The sequence below is a fragment of the Dromiciops gliroides genome, chromosome 1 (genome assembly GCF_019393635.1).
Source record: "Dromiciops gliroides isolate mDroGli1 chromosome 1, mDroGli1.pri, whole genome shotgun sequence".
In the NCBI taxonomy this organism is placed as follows: domain Eukaryota; kingdom Metazoa; phylum Chordata; class Mammalia; order Microbiotheria; family Microbiotheriidae; genus Dromiciops; species Dromiciops gliroides.
This window is the reverse complement of record NC_057861.1, coordinates 638,076,740-638,093,645: the sequence shown is the minus strand read 5'-3', so window position 1 is coordinate 638,093,645 and position 16,906 is coordinate 638,076,740. Positions and strand designations below refer to the sequence as shown.

The following is a 16,906-nucleotide window of genomic DNA, read 5'->3' as shown; positions in this document are numbered from 1 at the left end:
AAAAATAGCAGCTATGAATATTTTTGTACATGTGGGTCCTTTTCCCTTTTTATGATTTCTTTGGGATATAGACCTAGTAGTGTTATTGCTGCATCAAAGGGTATGCACAGTTTTATAGTCTCTTGGGCATGGTTCTAAATTGCTCTCCAGAATGGTTGGATTAGTTCACAGCTCCATCAACAGTGCATTAGTGTTCTAATTTTCCCACATCTTCTCCACCATTTATCATTTTCCTTTTTTGTCATATTAGCCAACTGGATAGGTGCTCTTACTATTTCTTTCTGTGTGTGTGTGTGTGTGTGTGTGTGTGTGTTTTGGTGAGGCAGTTGGGGTTAAGTGACTTGCCCAGGGTCACATAGCTAGTAAGTGTCAAGTGTCTGAGGCCAGATTTGAACTCAGGTCTTCCTGACTCCAGGGCTGGTGCTCTATCCACTGTAATATATAACATATAGCTGCCCCTCTAACAAGTGTTTGTTGACTAACTCGTCTGACATATATATACTTTCCCCTTACCTCGAGCTGATAACTTAGCTTTGTAGCCTTCAGACAGAATAATGATGAATACCTGATTGGCTTCAAGTCCCTCTGGTACATCCCTGACCAGAACATTTGCAGATTTCTGACTATCTTCTTGTACAGTTTGGTACCCTTTTAAATCTTTGGCAGGATGTTTCTTGGGGGAGCTAAGCTTAGTTAAATCCTAAATTTTTCCCTGTATTCCTCTTCCCTTTCCCAAATAACTACCTCATATATCAAAGAATTTTTTAAAAATTTAAAAATTTAAAAAATTAAAGAGGAAATAGAGAAAAAATCAATAAAACCAAGCCATAAAGAAACAACAAAAACAACCCTTACAAAATATCCAGTATTCCACAACTGTAGAACCCCAGGCCCATCTTTTTAAAGGAACGTGGGGCGGCGTCTTCTCCTATCTTTACAACCTTGACACTGTCTGTTGTAGTCTTGATACTCTGTTCTTTCTAGATTTTCATGACATTTATTTCTCCTGGCTTTCCTCTGACCACTCCTTCTTAGTCTCTTTTCTTGGATCTGCATTCAGGTCATACCTACTAACTCTAGGGGTCCTCCAAGACCCTGTCCTGGACCCTCTTCTCTTTTCCTTGTGTGATCTTCTTAGCTTCCATGCTATAAATTATCATCTTAATGCAGATGTTTTGAAGAACTATTTGACCACCTTTAACTCTTCTCCTGACCACTTACATCTCTAGATGCCACTTGAATTGGATGTTCTGTAGACATCTTAAACTCAATACACACTAAATGAACTCATTATCTTTCTCCAAAAATCCTCCCTCTTCCTAACTTACCTGTTACTGTTGAGGGCACCACCATTATCTCAGTCACCTGTGATCACAACCTAGACTTTTTCATTCCCCATATCCAGTCTGTTACCAAATCCTGTCATCTCTTCATTTGTAACATCTCTTGTATATACCACCTTCTCTCTTTTGACCCTCATCACCTTCACCATTGTTATAGCCACTGATTGTTCTCCCTGCCTCAAGTCTCTCCCCACTTTAGTCCATCCTCCACTCAGCTGTCAGATCAATCTTCATAAAGTGCAGTTTTGGCTATATTACCCTCCTATTTAGTAAACTCCAGTTTTATTTGTTTTATTTTGTGTCTCATATTGTTTTTCCTGAAATATTTTTTATAAAATTCCCCTTCTTTTAAGATAGTACTTTGTACCTATTGTTATTTTTTAAAAATTGACTTTAAAGTAACCTTCTTGATGCCCATCAATTGGGGAATGACTAAACAAGTTGTGGCATATGAATGTAATGGAATATTATTGTGCTGTAAGAAACGATAAGCAGGCAGATTTCAGAAAAACCTGGAAAGACTTACATGAATTGATACTGTTATAAGAGTAGAACAAGAACATTGTACACAGTATCAACAACATTATGTGATGATCAACTGTGATAGACTTTGCTCTTCTCAGCAGTACAATGATCCAAGACAATGCCAAAACACTCATGAAGGAAAATGTACTACACATACAGAAAAAAAAAATATGGAGTCGGAATGCAGATTGAAGCAAATTATTTTCACTTTTGTTGTTACTTGTTTTTATTGTTGTTGTTTCTTCTTTCTTGTGGTTTTTTTCCTTGTGTTCTGACTCTTCTCTTACAACATGACTAATGTGGACATTTGTTTAAAATGATTGTAATATATAACATATATTAGATTGTGAGTTGGCCTCAGGAGGGAGGAGGGAAGGGAAGGTGGGAGAAAAATTTGGAACTCAAAAAAGTTGAATGCTGAAAACTATCTTTACATGTTATTTGAAAAAATAAAGATCTGGTAAAATGAAAAAAAAAATAAAGTAACCGTCTTTCCATAGGCTCTTTTCCTCTCAACTTCAACTTTAACTCCCTTCCTATTTATCATATTTTCCTCTTAAAACTCCTTTACTTAACTTATTGATTTTTAAAATTACTTATTATTTTATTATCTAAATAATTCTCTCTTTTTTCACCTTCTTATTTCTCATTCAATTAGTAAACATTTATTAAGTGCATAATATGTTCCAGATAATGTGCATTAGGGATAGTCACTTCCCTCAAGGAATTGACAATCTCTCAGTTAAATAGTTAATTCAAAATCACCCCCTCTTCTTTTCCCCTCTCACATAGTTTATCTGTTAGTTTTTCATTTTCTTCATTTTTTTTCTATAAAAAAATTTCTTTACCTTGCTCTCTTCATTCATCCTCTTTCCTTTCTTTCTGATCTAAACTTTGATTCTTTGATTCATGGTCTTTTACATATTTATTCTTTACTTAATTTCTTTGTGTTCCACATGGAATTAAAACCTCTGAAATATCAAGTTTGAGTTCCTTCTTCTCAACAATTTCTATGTTATTGTCTTGTAAATGTCTTCAGGAGAGCTCAGGATACAACAGGTAGCAGGCCCAGAGAAAGCAACACAATAACATTACCAGAAAATAGTAATGGCCCTGTGGCATCAGAAGTGTATCTCCCCTTTATTCTTGTGCTTCAATTATATGAATTCCTTACAGGTCATAGTAGTATAATGTTATAGGGGTGTGGCCCTTCACTAATATTCATTGGTCACATATTCTTTGTACATGTGAGCCTTAATCACACATGTTCCCTGTCTTTGAGACCCCTTTCCTTGTGTACTTTTCTCACTGATGGTTTTTATGTTTGTAGGAGAGTATACCCAAGCTTTATGGTGGAGATAGCTTATTTATGCTACCACACTATTTCATTAAAAACCTTTGCTTTGAAATGACCAGTTGTTAAAAGTAGACACATTATTTTGTTTTTACTTTTTTGAGGGTTTTCCCTTTTGTTCTAATTCTTCTTTCACAACATGACTAATGCAAAAATATGTTTGATGTACATATATAACCTACATCAGATTGCTTTCTGTCTTTGGGGGAGGGAAAAGACGGAGGGAGAAAAATTTGGAACTAAAAATCTTATGAAAACAAATGTTGAAAACTATCTTTACATGTAACTGGAAAATAATAAAATATTTTTATGATTGAAAAAAGTTTTCTATGTATTGGCTAACATGCCAAAAAAGGAAAATAATAAATGTTGGCGAAGCTGTGAAAAAATTGGAACACTAATGCTTTGTTGGTGGAGCTGTGAATTGATCCAACCATTCTGGAGAGCAATTTGGAACTATGGCCAAAGGGCTATAAAACTCTGCAATTAACCCAGCAATACCACTATTAGGCCTTTATCCCAAAAAGATAATAAAAAATGGAAAAGGACCCACATGTACAAAAATATTTATAGCTGCTCTTTTTGTGGTAGCAAAGAATTGGAAATTGAGGGGATGCCCATCAATTTAGGAATGGCTAAACAAGTTGTGGTATATGAATGTAATGGAATACTATTGTGATGTAAGAAACGATGAGCAGGCAGATTTCAGGAAAAACCTGGGAAGACTTACATGAACTGATGCTGAGTGAAATGAGCAGAACCAAGAAAACATTGTACATAGTATCAACAACATTTTGTGATGATCAACTGTGACAGATTTAACTCTTCTCAGCAATAATACAATGATCCAAGATAATTCCAAAGGACTCATGATAGAAAATGCTCTCCACATCCAGAAAAAAGAACTGTGGAATATGGATGCAGATTGAACTATACCGTTTCTACTTTTTTGTTTGTTTTTTGTTTTTTGAGGTTTTCCCCTTTTGTTCTGATTCTCCTTTCACAACATGACTAATGCAGAAATATGTTTATAGTGATTGTACATATATAACCTATATCAGATTGCTTGCTGTCTTGGGTGAGGGCAGAGGGAGAAAAATTTGGAACTAGAAATCTTATAAAAACAGATGTTAAAACCTATTTCTACATGTAACTAGAAAACAATAAAATACTTTTATGATTAAAAAAGAAAAAAATTAGACACGTTATTTAGGGCTTGTGAACTATGATTTTAAGTGGAAGCAGACCCACAGGGTATTTGAACCAGGGAAAACTTTTCTGAAGGTCTTGTAAGATCAATGTTCTGTGAACTGAAAAAGTTCAAAGACCGTATAGATCTAGCTTCAGTCCAATATATAAAACAACTTTCTCTTTTTGTGTATTGCAGGGACAGGCATGCAATGGAAAGACTTCACATCACCTGTTAACATAGATGATAACTTCACTTTTGGACATGTGGTATTAATGCTATTATATGACACTGTTTTCTATGGTTTGGTGACCTGGTATGTGGAAGCTGTATTTCCTGGACAATATGGTATGCCCCAGCCTTGGTATTTCTTCTTGCTGGTGAGTTCTGATGCTATTTTTCTTCAGATTGACTGTGGTTATTGCTATTTTATAGAAGAGAGAACTTCATGATGATTCCTGTTTTCCCATGGTATTCTGATGCCAAAGCCTTAAGAAACAATTGCAGAATTACAGATTGTGTCTTTACTGTGTTAATCTATGATTACTTCAGTTTTAGTTTTTCCTTAATTTGAGTCAATCAGGTAACAGCACCATGCTGGTCAAATGTAAACAAAATACATAGCCTGAATCTGTAAGTGGTGTAACTGCAGGCCCATATCTTATCAGTTACAAATAAACTTCCAGGGGGTGGCTAGGTGGCGCAATGGATAAAGCACCAGCCCTGGATTCAGGAGTACCTGAGTTCAAATCCGGCCTCAGACACTTGACACTTACCAGCTGTGTGACCCTGGGCAAGTCACTTAACCCCCATTGCCCCGCAAAAAAAAAACCCAAACAAAAAAACAAATAAACTTCCTCTTGTATAATTTTCCCCTATCAGAGAAATTATGAGTAAGGAAGGCTGGGGATACAGATTGTTACTTATTTCCTGATGAAGGCTGTTACATATTCAAGAATTTACAGAGATAGAAATTGACTCCTCTTTAAAAAAAACAAAGAATTACATAGATTGATAAGATATCATGGACAAAAGCATTGAGGATATTATTAAATTGGAAAAATATATTTTGAGGCTTTTGACCTTCCTAACAATTAATGGATATTATTATATCAAGAACCAAGGTAACCTCCATGCTGTTCCCTTTTGGGAGGTTGGGGGGGTCTGAGCTGGGCTAAGCTGTGCGCAGGAAAAAACCTCAGGCCCCAGGTGAGGCACGGTGTGCCTGTGCGCACAGCGGGGAGGCGCACGAAAACCCTTAGAGACACTGGGGTTTGCTTCACCCAGCCCCCAGCTTGGTCTGGCTCGGCCGGCCCTAGGGGCGGTGAGCCCCAAATTTCACCTGAGAGCAGGTTAATAAAAAGGGGGCTCTGGCTGATAAGAGGAAGGGAGGAACAGACAGAAAGGGACTACAAGGACGCTAAGGAGACTGAGGCTACGTAAAGAGGGGGAGACGGTACAGGAGGGAGAAAGCGAAGTTGGAGAAAGAGAGGTAAGAGAGGAGTGGGGGGGGGGGCGGCGGTGCTGACAAGATTAAGGAGGACTCTGGAGACTAGAGACGCTGAGAGGGAGGCCAGAAGATTAAGAGAACAGAGGGGCTCCAGAGGATAGAGAAAGGAGAGACGCGGAAGGGAGCGGAAAAGAGAAGGACTCCGGAGAAAGAGTATGGAGCAAAGGGGGGCTTTTCAGTGAGGGGAACGCTAGAAGAAGGTCCATTGGTATGCAGGAGGAGGCTAAAAAAGTTCCAGGTGCAGCAGGTGGAAAGAGACACTCTGCAAAGCAGTCAGGTTGTACATTTTATTTTCTTGTATTCTTAATTTTAAATTGTATCTCATAAATAAACCCTCTGCTGTTAAAATGGAAGAGGCTTATTTTTTTTTTTTTTAGTGAGGCAATTGGGGTTAAGTGACTTGCCCAGGGTCACACAGCTAGTAAGTGTTAAGTGTCTAAGGCAGGATTTGAACTCAGGTACTCCTGACTCCAGGGCCAGTGCTCTATCCACTGCGCCATCTAGCTGCTCCAGAAGAGGCTTCTTAATCTTTTGCTTATCAATTTGGGAGCAGTGTGGAGAAACTTTATGAAAGGTCCATATTAATTTTTTTTTTAAGTCAGGTTGTTTTTTGTTTGTTTTTGTGGGACAATGAGGGTTAAATGACTTGCCCAGGGTCACACAGCTAGTAAGTATCAAGTGTCTGAAGCCGGATTTGAACTCAGGTCCTCCTGAATCCAGGGCCGGTGCTTTATCCACTGTGCCACCTAGCTGCCCCTGGCCCATATTAAATTAATAACAGTCAGATAGTCAGTTAGTCAAAAGTCCCCAGTTTAGTCCTCCAGATAGATTAGTCCCCCCTAGTCAGTTAAAATATTTTTACACCTTCCTACCACTTGCCTGGGTTATTAACAGCAAAGCCCTTTCCCTCTTCTACTCCCTTCCATTCCCAGCTTAGCTAGATTGTAGTCAGCTCCACAGTCTTCAAACCTTTTTAGGCCTCAAACCCATTGTGACATAGGAAGAGCTACTCATTTGATTCCAGTTGACTGAAAAGAATCAGCTTGATATTATGTATTGAACTTTAATTGTGAGGAAACTTGGGTTCAAATCCTGACTCCAGTGTTTAGTGACCCTGGACAAGCCACTTAAGCTTTCTAAGCTTCAAGTTTTTCCTTGTTAAAATGGGGATAAAAAGTTAGACCGGGGCAGCCAGGTGGCACAGTGCATAGAAGAATTGACCCTGGAGTCAGGAGGACCTCAGTTCAAATCTAGTCTCAGACACTTAATAGCTGTCTGACCCCAGGCAAGTCACTTAACCCCTATTGCCTAAAAAAGTTAGACTACCTAACGCACAAGGTTGTTTTCTCCAAGAAAAGAAACTTGGTTCAGCTTGTGGAGGTTAAAGATTCCTCTGCTTCTCTTGTTTTGGACTTCATTCTGGAGTTAACTCATTTTGATCATGGTTTCTTGGATAATAGAATGTTTGTTAAATGTCTTGGAGATCTTTGGAGTCTTTAGGTCATTTGGTTAAAGAATTTTAGTATCTCAATTTAATACAACTTCATTAATCCTAGATAACAAAAAAGTGTGCAGAACTGTGGTGTTCTCAACAGTATTATGGCATTGTCATTTAGTGACCATCTTGGTAATTTAGTTTTAATTTCTACCATAGCCTTCCTACTGGTTAGGGAAGCCAAGAATGATTTTACAAGAAAGGAAGGAGGAGGAGGACCTTGAGAAATCTCCACAGCATGAATTCTTTGAGGCTGAACCTACAGACCTGCTAGCAGGAATAAAGATAAAAAATCTCTGCAAGGTAAGACACTGGTCACCTTTCTAGTTAGGACTAAGATTTTGTTTAGTTTTATATTTTTTCCTCTTATACTTTGGGGAACTTGATGCAAGAATTAAACACCAGGTCTTAATAATATGTCCCATTCAGCTTGTGTGTAAAGAGTTTCTTAAAACTTCTACTCTTAATCTGTCCCTATATTTCTTACCTCTTTTATCCAGGAAAGGAGCAAATTTTATTTGAATTATTAAGATGCAATATATACATACTTTAAGAAGTTAGTTCTAACTTAAGAAGTTGCCTCTGTGACATTTAGAGTATCCAGAAGTCATTTCATCTGTTCTCAACACTTTTTACATACTTCTTTCATTGTTCCTTCTGATATGGTATCAATGGAGGTTGGAAGTGGAGAATAAAAAAGAGGGGAAGGTTGTGCTTTTTGCACCCAAACTGTGATATTTTGGGGGTAAATATGTGGCAATAATAGGCTCTAGAGAATATCCTAGTTGACTCGACTGAGTCAGAGATATACTGTTTTGAATATGGTACTTTAGAGAAACATCATGAGAGTTTCCTTGTATCCAAGCCATGAAGTTCTTTGTAAAATAATGAAATAACATGGCAGAGAGGGAGCTTAAAGCATTACCTGCTCCAATATCTTGCCTTAGACAAATAAGTTTAGTTCCTGTCTACTGGTTCTTTTCCTGTTGCCTAAACACATACTTATTTTTCCCCATCCTAAAAAAACCTTTACATCATCGCATTAAAGCTATTATCTTGTATATATCCTCACATTCAGTCAGATTCCTGGAAAAAGCTACCTACATTCATTATCTCTACTTCCTCTTCTCTCAATTTTTAACCCCATGAAATCTGAATTCTAGTATCATCACTCAACTAAAACTGCTTTCTCCAAAGTTATGAATAATCTCTTGATTGCTCTGCTCATTCTGCTTTGCTGGATTGTCCTCAGAAGAAAAGAAAACAGTGATTAGTGCAAGGAAGATGGCCTGGGAGAGAATTGAGGGGTCAAGGATTTGGAGATCAGGGTGTGAATGAAGAGTAGGATCAGTTAATGGAAGGCAGAAGGAGAGGTTAAAAGCCAATAGATTTTGATCAGAGAAAGGGATTTCAGAATTTTTTAACATATAGGTGGTATGCTTGTTAAGATCAAGGTTATAACCATCTTTGTGTGTGACTGAAGTTGGGTGAAGGAGTAGCTCATGGGAGGAGTAGGTTGAGAATAACACTAAAGAGAAACAACTTTTAAACTGTAAGAACTACAGTAATACAGTGAACTTCCATGATTCCACATAACCAGTAATGAAACATATCATCCATATCCTAGTAGAGAGGTGTTAGCTTTAAGGTGCAGAATGAGACATAATTGTTGTTTAGTCAGTGAAACAGTTTGTTTTATTTGATTATGCATATTTGTTATAAGGATCTTGTTAGTCTCTCCTTTTTTCAATGAGGTGGGAATAGGAGGGAAAGAAAATAGATTTCTATTAATTTCTTCAAAAAAATTAAAAGTGGATCTCAGTTTATTTCCCATTTGCCAATGTGTCTCCTTTTTACTCCTGTGGCAACAGTGGTGGTAAAGGGGCAAGAAGTTACCAAAAAGACCACACAGTTTATAGACTGCCAGAAAATTTCAATATTGTGAGGTCATTGTCCAGTGCCAGTCAACCAGAAGTTGAATCAAAGCAATCTTGATATTCTACCTATAAATGAAGCAAGAAAGAAGGAAGTTGAAGTTAAGTGAAAGGATTACTCTTTGGAGAGTAAAGGAAAAGAGATGGGGTGTGCCCAAGATTGCAAAGAAAAGCCAGGAGGTTGCCTGAGCTCTCCCTAGTTTCCTTTGAAACAATGTTAAGTCAAACCTCTAAACAAATTCAAGAGTGACAGAACCCACAAAAAGATGTGTTGAAATAATTTTCAAGTCTAAGATAACTTAGAAGGACATTAGGGAAGGTCTTTGTCACTTGGGTAAAAGGGCCATGCAGTCCAACACAGGTGATATCCATGTAAGCCAGTGGAAGGCTCTTAACCGCAGCACAGATCAGCAACTGAGGCCCCAAGGTCCTGGCTCACTAGGCCAGGAGCACATCAGGCCAGCTGTGAGACATTCAGCCCCAACTCAGCAGGCAAATTGCTAAACAGAACCCCTGGCACAACAGGTGCAACTACACCAGACCACCCCAGTGCAATGAGTAAGCCACCAGTCCTGGAGGCCCTAATGCAGAAAGCCAGGGACCAGGTCCCTAGCCCCCAGTGTAAGAGGTTTGCGACAGTGCCCCCTGTGCCCCAGGAGCAAATCTCAACTTTAAAGGTCATGAAATAGGCTGGAAAATTAGCAAAAAACAAAAAGCCCTGACCACACATAGAAAGTTACTATGGTGACAGGGAAAATCAGAACACAGATTCCAAAGAGGAAAAAAAAATTCCAAAGAGGACAACAATGTCAAAACACCTACATGTGAAGCCTCAAAGAGGAAAATTAATTGGTCTCAAGTCCAACAAGTCTTCTTGGGAGAACTCAAAAAGGATTTTAAAAATCAAATAAGAGAGGTAGAAAAAAATTTGCAAAAGAAATGAGTAATGTAGGAGAATCATGATAAAAGAGACAATAGCTTGGAAAAAGAAAAAAACCCTTAAAAATAGAATTAGCCAAATGGAAAAGAAAGTACAAAAATCCACTGAAGAAAACAACTTCTTAAAAAGTAGAATTGGCCAAGAGGAAAAGGAGGTTCAAAAGCTAACTGAAAAAAATAATTCCTTAAAAATTAGAATTGTGCAAGTGGAACAAATGACTCTATGAGACATCAGGAATCAAACAAAATCAAAAGAAGGAAAAATGGAAGAAAAGATAAAATATCTCATTGGAAAAACAACTGACCTAGAAAAGAGATCCAAGAGAGATAATTTAAGAATTATTGGAGTACCTGAAAGCCGTGATCAAAAAAAGAGCCTGAATAGTGTTATTCAAGAAATTATCAAAGTAAACTGTCCTAATATCCTAGAACCAGAGGATAAAATAGTAATTGAAAGAATCCACCAATCACTTCCTATAAGAGATCCTAAAATGAAAATTCCCAGCAATATTATAGACAAATTCCAGAACTCTCAGGTCAAGGAGAAAATACTAGAAGCAACCAGAAAGAAACAATTTAAATATCAAGAAGCCACATTCAGTATTACAATGGTCTTAGAAGCTTCAACATTAAAGCATCAGAGGGCTTGGAATATGAAATTCCCAAAGGAAAAGGAGTTTGGATTACAATCAAGAATCAGCTACTCAGCAAAATTGAGTATAATCTTTCAGTGGAAAAAAATGGGCATTTGAGCCAAAGACAGCTTAGAAGCTTGGCAGGAGGGGGCTCCTGGGCTGGGCTGGAAGTAGAATCCAACCCCACAATCATGCTGGCACAGATCCAGCCCCAGGCAGGCAGCACCAGAGAAACTTATCCCCAAGCCTCTGAATCAGCTCCAGTGCTGGTGTCTTCTGGAACTAAGCTCAGTTGGGTGAGAGGGCTGAATGGCTGGCTGGGGGGTCGGGAATACAGGGGTGTCTACAGGACCTAAGGAGGAATTTGGTAGTCTCCCTCAGTGGCGAACCAGGAAGAAATCTTGAGCAGCAGGAAGCCCAGGTGGGGGAGGGGCACAGGCTCATCAGAGCTAACAATCACAGCACACAAAGTTTTGCTTCCTGGTTAATTAGAAAATTGGCCTGAGGTTATCTACAGACCAGAGAACAGGCAAGGTGTGTAGAAAAAATGGGCATTCAATGAAATAGAGGACTTTCAATCTTTCCTGATGAAAAGACTAGAGCTGAACAGAAAATTTGATTTTCAAATACAAGACTCAAGAGTAACATAAAAGGTAAGTAAGAAAGAAGAAAAATGTTATTCAATAAAGTTAAACTGTCTATAGTCCTACATGGGAAGATAATACTTGTAACTCTTAAGAACTCTATCTCTGTTGAGGCAGTTAGAAAGAGTATACATAGACAGAAGGTGTTGGTATAAGTTGACTTTGATATGATGATATAAAAAATTTAAGGGGTGAAAGAAAGGATCGTACTGGGAAGACAGAATGGGTTAATCACATGAAGAGGCACAAAAGACCTGTTAGAGTAGAGAGGAAGAAAGGAGAAAGGTGAGCATTGTGTGAACTTTACTTTCATTGGGTTTGGCTCAAAAAGGGAATAACATACATTCTCATTTGGGTATAGATAACTATCTTACCCTGTAGGGAAGTAGGAGAAGGGGAAAAGAAAAGGCAGGGGTATTAATAGAAGTGAAGGTAGATTGAGGGAGTTGTTATTCAGAAGCAAAACACTGCTGAGGAGAGGGACATAGTGAAAAGAGGAAGAGGAAGAAAAGTATTAACGGGGAAAAAATAGAACTGATGGAAGTACACAGTAATCATAACTGTGAATCTGGATGGGATGAACTCTTCCATAAAACAGAAGCAGATAGCAGAGTGGAATAAAAACAGAATGTTGCAACATGTTATTTACAAGAAACACACTGAAGCAGAGACACACAGAATAAAAGTGAAAAAAGCTAGAGCAGAATATTTTATGCTTAGTTGAAGTTTAAAAAGCAGGGGTAGCAATCCTCTCAGACAAAACAAAAGCAAAAATACATCTAATTAAAAGAGACAAGGGGGACCCACCTTCATCCTCACTCATGGTGGGCAGGGCCACTTTGGCACCCAGTTTGACTTTCTTAACCAACTCCCTGCAGGAGCTCTAGCTTTGGAGCTCTATATCTGCACTGAGATGGGAGAAGCTAGCTGGCTGGACCTCAACCACAACTATTCCCCCATTTCCCTAGCAGCAAACTTGTAGAAGAAGTACAGAGTGTGTAAAGAATCATACAGTTTTTAGGCTGTAAGAGTGAAAAAGAAATGACAAAATAAAAAAAGAAATTATGTATCAGTAGAGAACTTCCAGAATTGTTGTATATTAGGATTTGTATTTCTGTGGTTTTGGAACCAATGAAAAGAAAATGGGAAGAAAAATTGAAGAGGATTATAGAATGAGCATCCCAATGTGAAAGGAGACCACTAGACTCAGTCTATAGGCCACAGCCATCTAAGCCAAAGAACCCATCCTCAGTATGGTAGCTGTTACATCTTCAAACTCAAACTTCTAACTTTGCCAGAACCTGTAAAGATCATGTACATGTATTTGCTTTGGAACATAAAGTGGAAGATGGACAACATATATACCTTGTAACAACTTATTCTCGGCTCCGGTTTTACTATAAGTCCCAGGAAAATCTAAGGCACTCTATGAAGTTATTCCTGAAATTGATGTTTGTAAGCTTTGTTTTGACTTGGAGTTTAGCAAACTTGCCAAGCCAGGAACAGATGGGAAAGAGATGATTGCACTACTAATTGAACATGTTTGTACAGCCCTTCCAGAATTATTCAATGTTAATTGTTCAGTAGAAGATGTTCTCAATTTGGATTCTATCACTGATGAAAAATTTAGCTGACATTTAATAATTTTAGCTCTATAATGTTGCACTTATAAATAATGTCCATGTTGGTAATTTTGTTAGAAAAATTTTGCAACCTATGATTTCATTAGATGATGGTAAAATTAATGACAAGATACCAGAAGTACCAGGACATGGATTTTCCTCTTCTTCAAAAACAATAGAGAAACCAGAAACCTCTATTACAAATGTATCTGAAGATAGAACTACTACAAAAAGTCAGCCCTTTAATTCAGGTAAGGTAAGAAGACTTGGGGACATCTAAACAAAATGAGCCAGATCTTTCCTTTTTAATTGTGAAGAATAAAGGAGGAGATGATCACCTTTTTGTAGATATGGGAGTTTAGAGAAGAAATAGGAATTTTTGGCTGTACACATCATCAGAATTGGGCAATCGTGTGCCTTTGGAAGTAGCTGAAGGTGACAACATTTTTCCTAAACAATCAAAGACTATTTCTGAAGAAAACCAATATTTCCTTTCTTCTTTGATCACCAGCATCAGATTTTCAGACACGTTATGAATGCTTACCTGTGACATGCCTCTAAGTAAACAGGAAAGGACTGAATGTTTTAACAGTGCTTGTACTAAAGTGGATAAAGTAGATGTCATTGAAGGCTTCCAGTGTTCACCATACCCTGAAATTGATAACTTTGTTCTTTTTTTGGTGAATAAAAATGGTGTTAAAGGAGGAATTCGGTGTTAGAACTACTTTTTCCCAGAATAATTACTTATTATATTTCTGAGTATCACTGGTGTGGAAATATTAAAAGATACCATAAGAGTAATAACATAATGATTCTGGTAGATCTGAAAAATGAGGTTTGGTATAAAAAAATGTCATGACCCTGTCTGCAGAGCAGAAAACTTCAAATCTGATTATTTCTCTTTACCAAATGAAGTGTGTCTTTTACATCTGTTCAAAGATGATTATAAAGACTACATTTTGAATGAGACTGAAACTAGGAACAAATCATCAAATTCTCAAGAATTATCTTCTAGTACATTGACAAGAGAGGTGCCTTCAGATGCAGACTGGCATAATGGAATTGGTGATACATTTTTTTTTGGAAACTGTTAAAGATGCTGAGCTAGCTGAAGCTGCAGAGAAGAGTCTGGCCAGTGATGGCCCCATAGGGAATAAGATTCCCGATGCACTTCTCATAGAAATGTTAGAAGAAGAGAATAGAAATATGAGTGTAACTTGACTTCAAATAGTGTCTAAAGGTCAAATGTTGTCCTTTCTTAGATTCATTGCAAACCAATGAACTTGCTGTTGTGAGCTGTAATGGAGAACCAGGTAGACATGGGCTCAAGTCCCATCTATGTCCTATACTAGCTGTGTGACCTGCACTGGGCCACCCACTGAAGCTCTTTATTACTAGAACAGACAACTTTCTACAGAGGAGGCGCTGACTTTGATTGAACAAAGGCCCCAACTGAATTTTTTTTAATTTTATTTTTTTGAATAGAATTTTATTTTCCAGAATATATGTAAAAACAAAATTTTAACATCAATTTTGACTCAGGGATCTGAGTCACAGCTCTGGAAGCAAAGGTAAAAAATAATGACTACCTTCCTCCCCAGCACTCCGGAGAAGCAGGGAAAACTGGCCAGCTTTAGGACTGCCCCACCTAAATAGACCTGAGACTGTAGCTGGCTTCTTAAATAGCTAGTGCCAGCTACTAAGCATTTATCAAGCACTGAGGATACAAAGAAAAACAATAACACGGTCCCTGCTAGATCATAGAGTAACAGCCTGGAAAGATACTGGAGGGGGGGGGGGTGGAGAGACTGGAGGTAAAAGGAAACCAAGACAGTTGATGAGTGGTCTGAGCCTTACTTTAGGGAAATCACTTTGGTGGCTGAGTGGAAGATGGTCTGGAGGCAAGGAACCCAGCCAGAAGGGCAAGCTAGGTGAGTAGGGAAAGGGATATATACAAGAAGTGTTGGAAAGACAGAAAAGAAATCTGCTAACAGCCTATATAGGTGGGTTAAGTGTGAGGGACAACTCAAGCCTGGGTCATTAAAAGGGTAGATTTGTTCAGTTCAATCTGGTTGTTTCACTTGTGTCTGACTCTTTGTGACTACATTTAGGATTTTCTTGGCAAAGATACTGGATTATTCGCTATTTATTTTACAGATAAGGAAACTGAATCAAAACAGGGTGAAGTGACATGCCCAAGGACACACAGCTAGTGTCTGAGACCAGCCTGACACTCTATCCACTGTGCCACTTAGCTTGCCCAGAGTTGTTTGGGTTTGTTGGTTGGTTGGTTGGTTGGGGTTTTTTTTTTGGCGGGGGGATGAATTGGTTTGGACACATTGAGTTTCAGATATTTAGTAGACATACATTCAGCATGTCTATAAGGCATTTGGTGATGTAAGTGGAAAACTTAAAATGCTATTTACAAAAATAAATAAAATTACTACAGACAATATAAAATTATTGGGATTCTACCTGCCAAGACAAACCTGGGAACTATATAAACACAATTACAAAACACTTTTCACACAAATAAAGCCTATTCTAAATAATTGGGAAAATATCAATTGTTCATGAGTATATCAAACTAATATAATAAAAATGAGAATTATCTAAATTAATTTACTTATTCAATACCATACCAAACTATGAAAAAATTATTTTATGGAGCTAGTAAAAATAACAATTCATCTGGAAGAATAAAATGTCAAGAATATCAAGGGAGTTAATGAAAAACAATGCAAAGAAAGATGGCCTACCCATACCAGATCTAAAACTATATTATAAAGCAACAATCATCAACCTATTTGGTCCTATCTAAAAATAGAGTGGAATAGATTCAGTACACAAGACACAGTAGTAAATGACTATAATATTTACTATTTGATAAACCCAAAGACTCCAGCTTCTGGGATAAGAACTCACTATTCAACAACTGGACAATGACATCACAATGTTGAAATTTGCTGGCAGTCTACAAACTGTGTGATCTTCATTTGTTGTGTATATGCTTTTTACATTTTTAATTTTGTTGCTTTGATTTTCCTTTTTCTTTTTAAAAACCAAATTACTTAATGGTTTGCATATTTTGTTTGTCTTTTTAAAAAACTGACTCCAACATTTAAAAAATATAACTTACTTGATTTTCAGAATTGCTATTTTGTGTTTATTTGGGAGCCATTAGTTTGATGTTTTTCTGGGTTTCTTTTAGTTGCATGCTCAGTTCACTGACCTCTTATTTCTTCCTTTTAGTGTTTTAGAGACTGGTCTTTAGAGATGTGCATTTCTACTAAGGACTACTTTATCTATATCCCTTAGTGGTTTTTTTTTTTTGTTGTTGTTTTTAATCCTTTAGTTTTGATATATTGTTTCATTGCTATAATTTTCTTTGATACAACTATTTATTGTTTCCTTGGGATTGTATTAATTAGTATGAATACTTTCTTCAGTTTTCCATTTTTTATTACAGATTTTATCATGTTATGATCTATAAAGGTCTATAAATGCTTTTGATATTTCTGTCTTTTGGCATTTATTTGAATCCTTTATGCCCTAACACATGGTTAGGTTTTGCTAAGATGCCATACAAAGCTGTAAGATATGTAATACTCCTTAGGATTACCATTAATTTTTCACTAAATTTCTGTCATAACCATTTTTCTAATATTTTGTTCAGCTCAATAGCTTGTTTCCATTAATTTTGTTTAGGTCTAAAA

The 16,906-nt window shown here is 37.4% G+C and overlaps 1 protein-coding gene and 1 pseudogene across 1 annotated transcript in view; both read left to right on the top strand.

The window, feature by feature from the left end:
- Positions 1 to 16,906, top strand: part of LOC122735047 (phospholipid-transporting ATPase ABCA3-like) — a 226,913-nt gene that overhangs the window by 59,032 nt on the left and 150,975 nt on the right. Inside the window, exons 10-11 of the mRNA XM_043976297.1 lie at positions 4,610 to 4,791; positions 7,576 to 7,719. Coding sequence (XP_043832232.1) covers positions 4,610 to 4,791; positions 7,576 to 7,719 — 326 coding nt within the window. The remainder of the gene's footprint in view (positions 1 to 4,609; positions 4,792 to 7,575; positions 7,720 to 16,906) is intronic.
- On the top strand, positions 12,700 to 14,411 carry LOC122734318 (annotated as a pseudogene).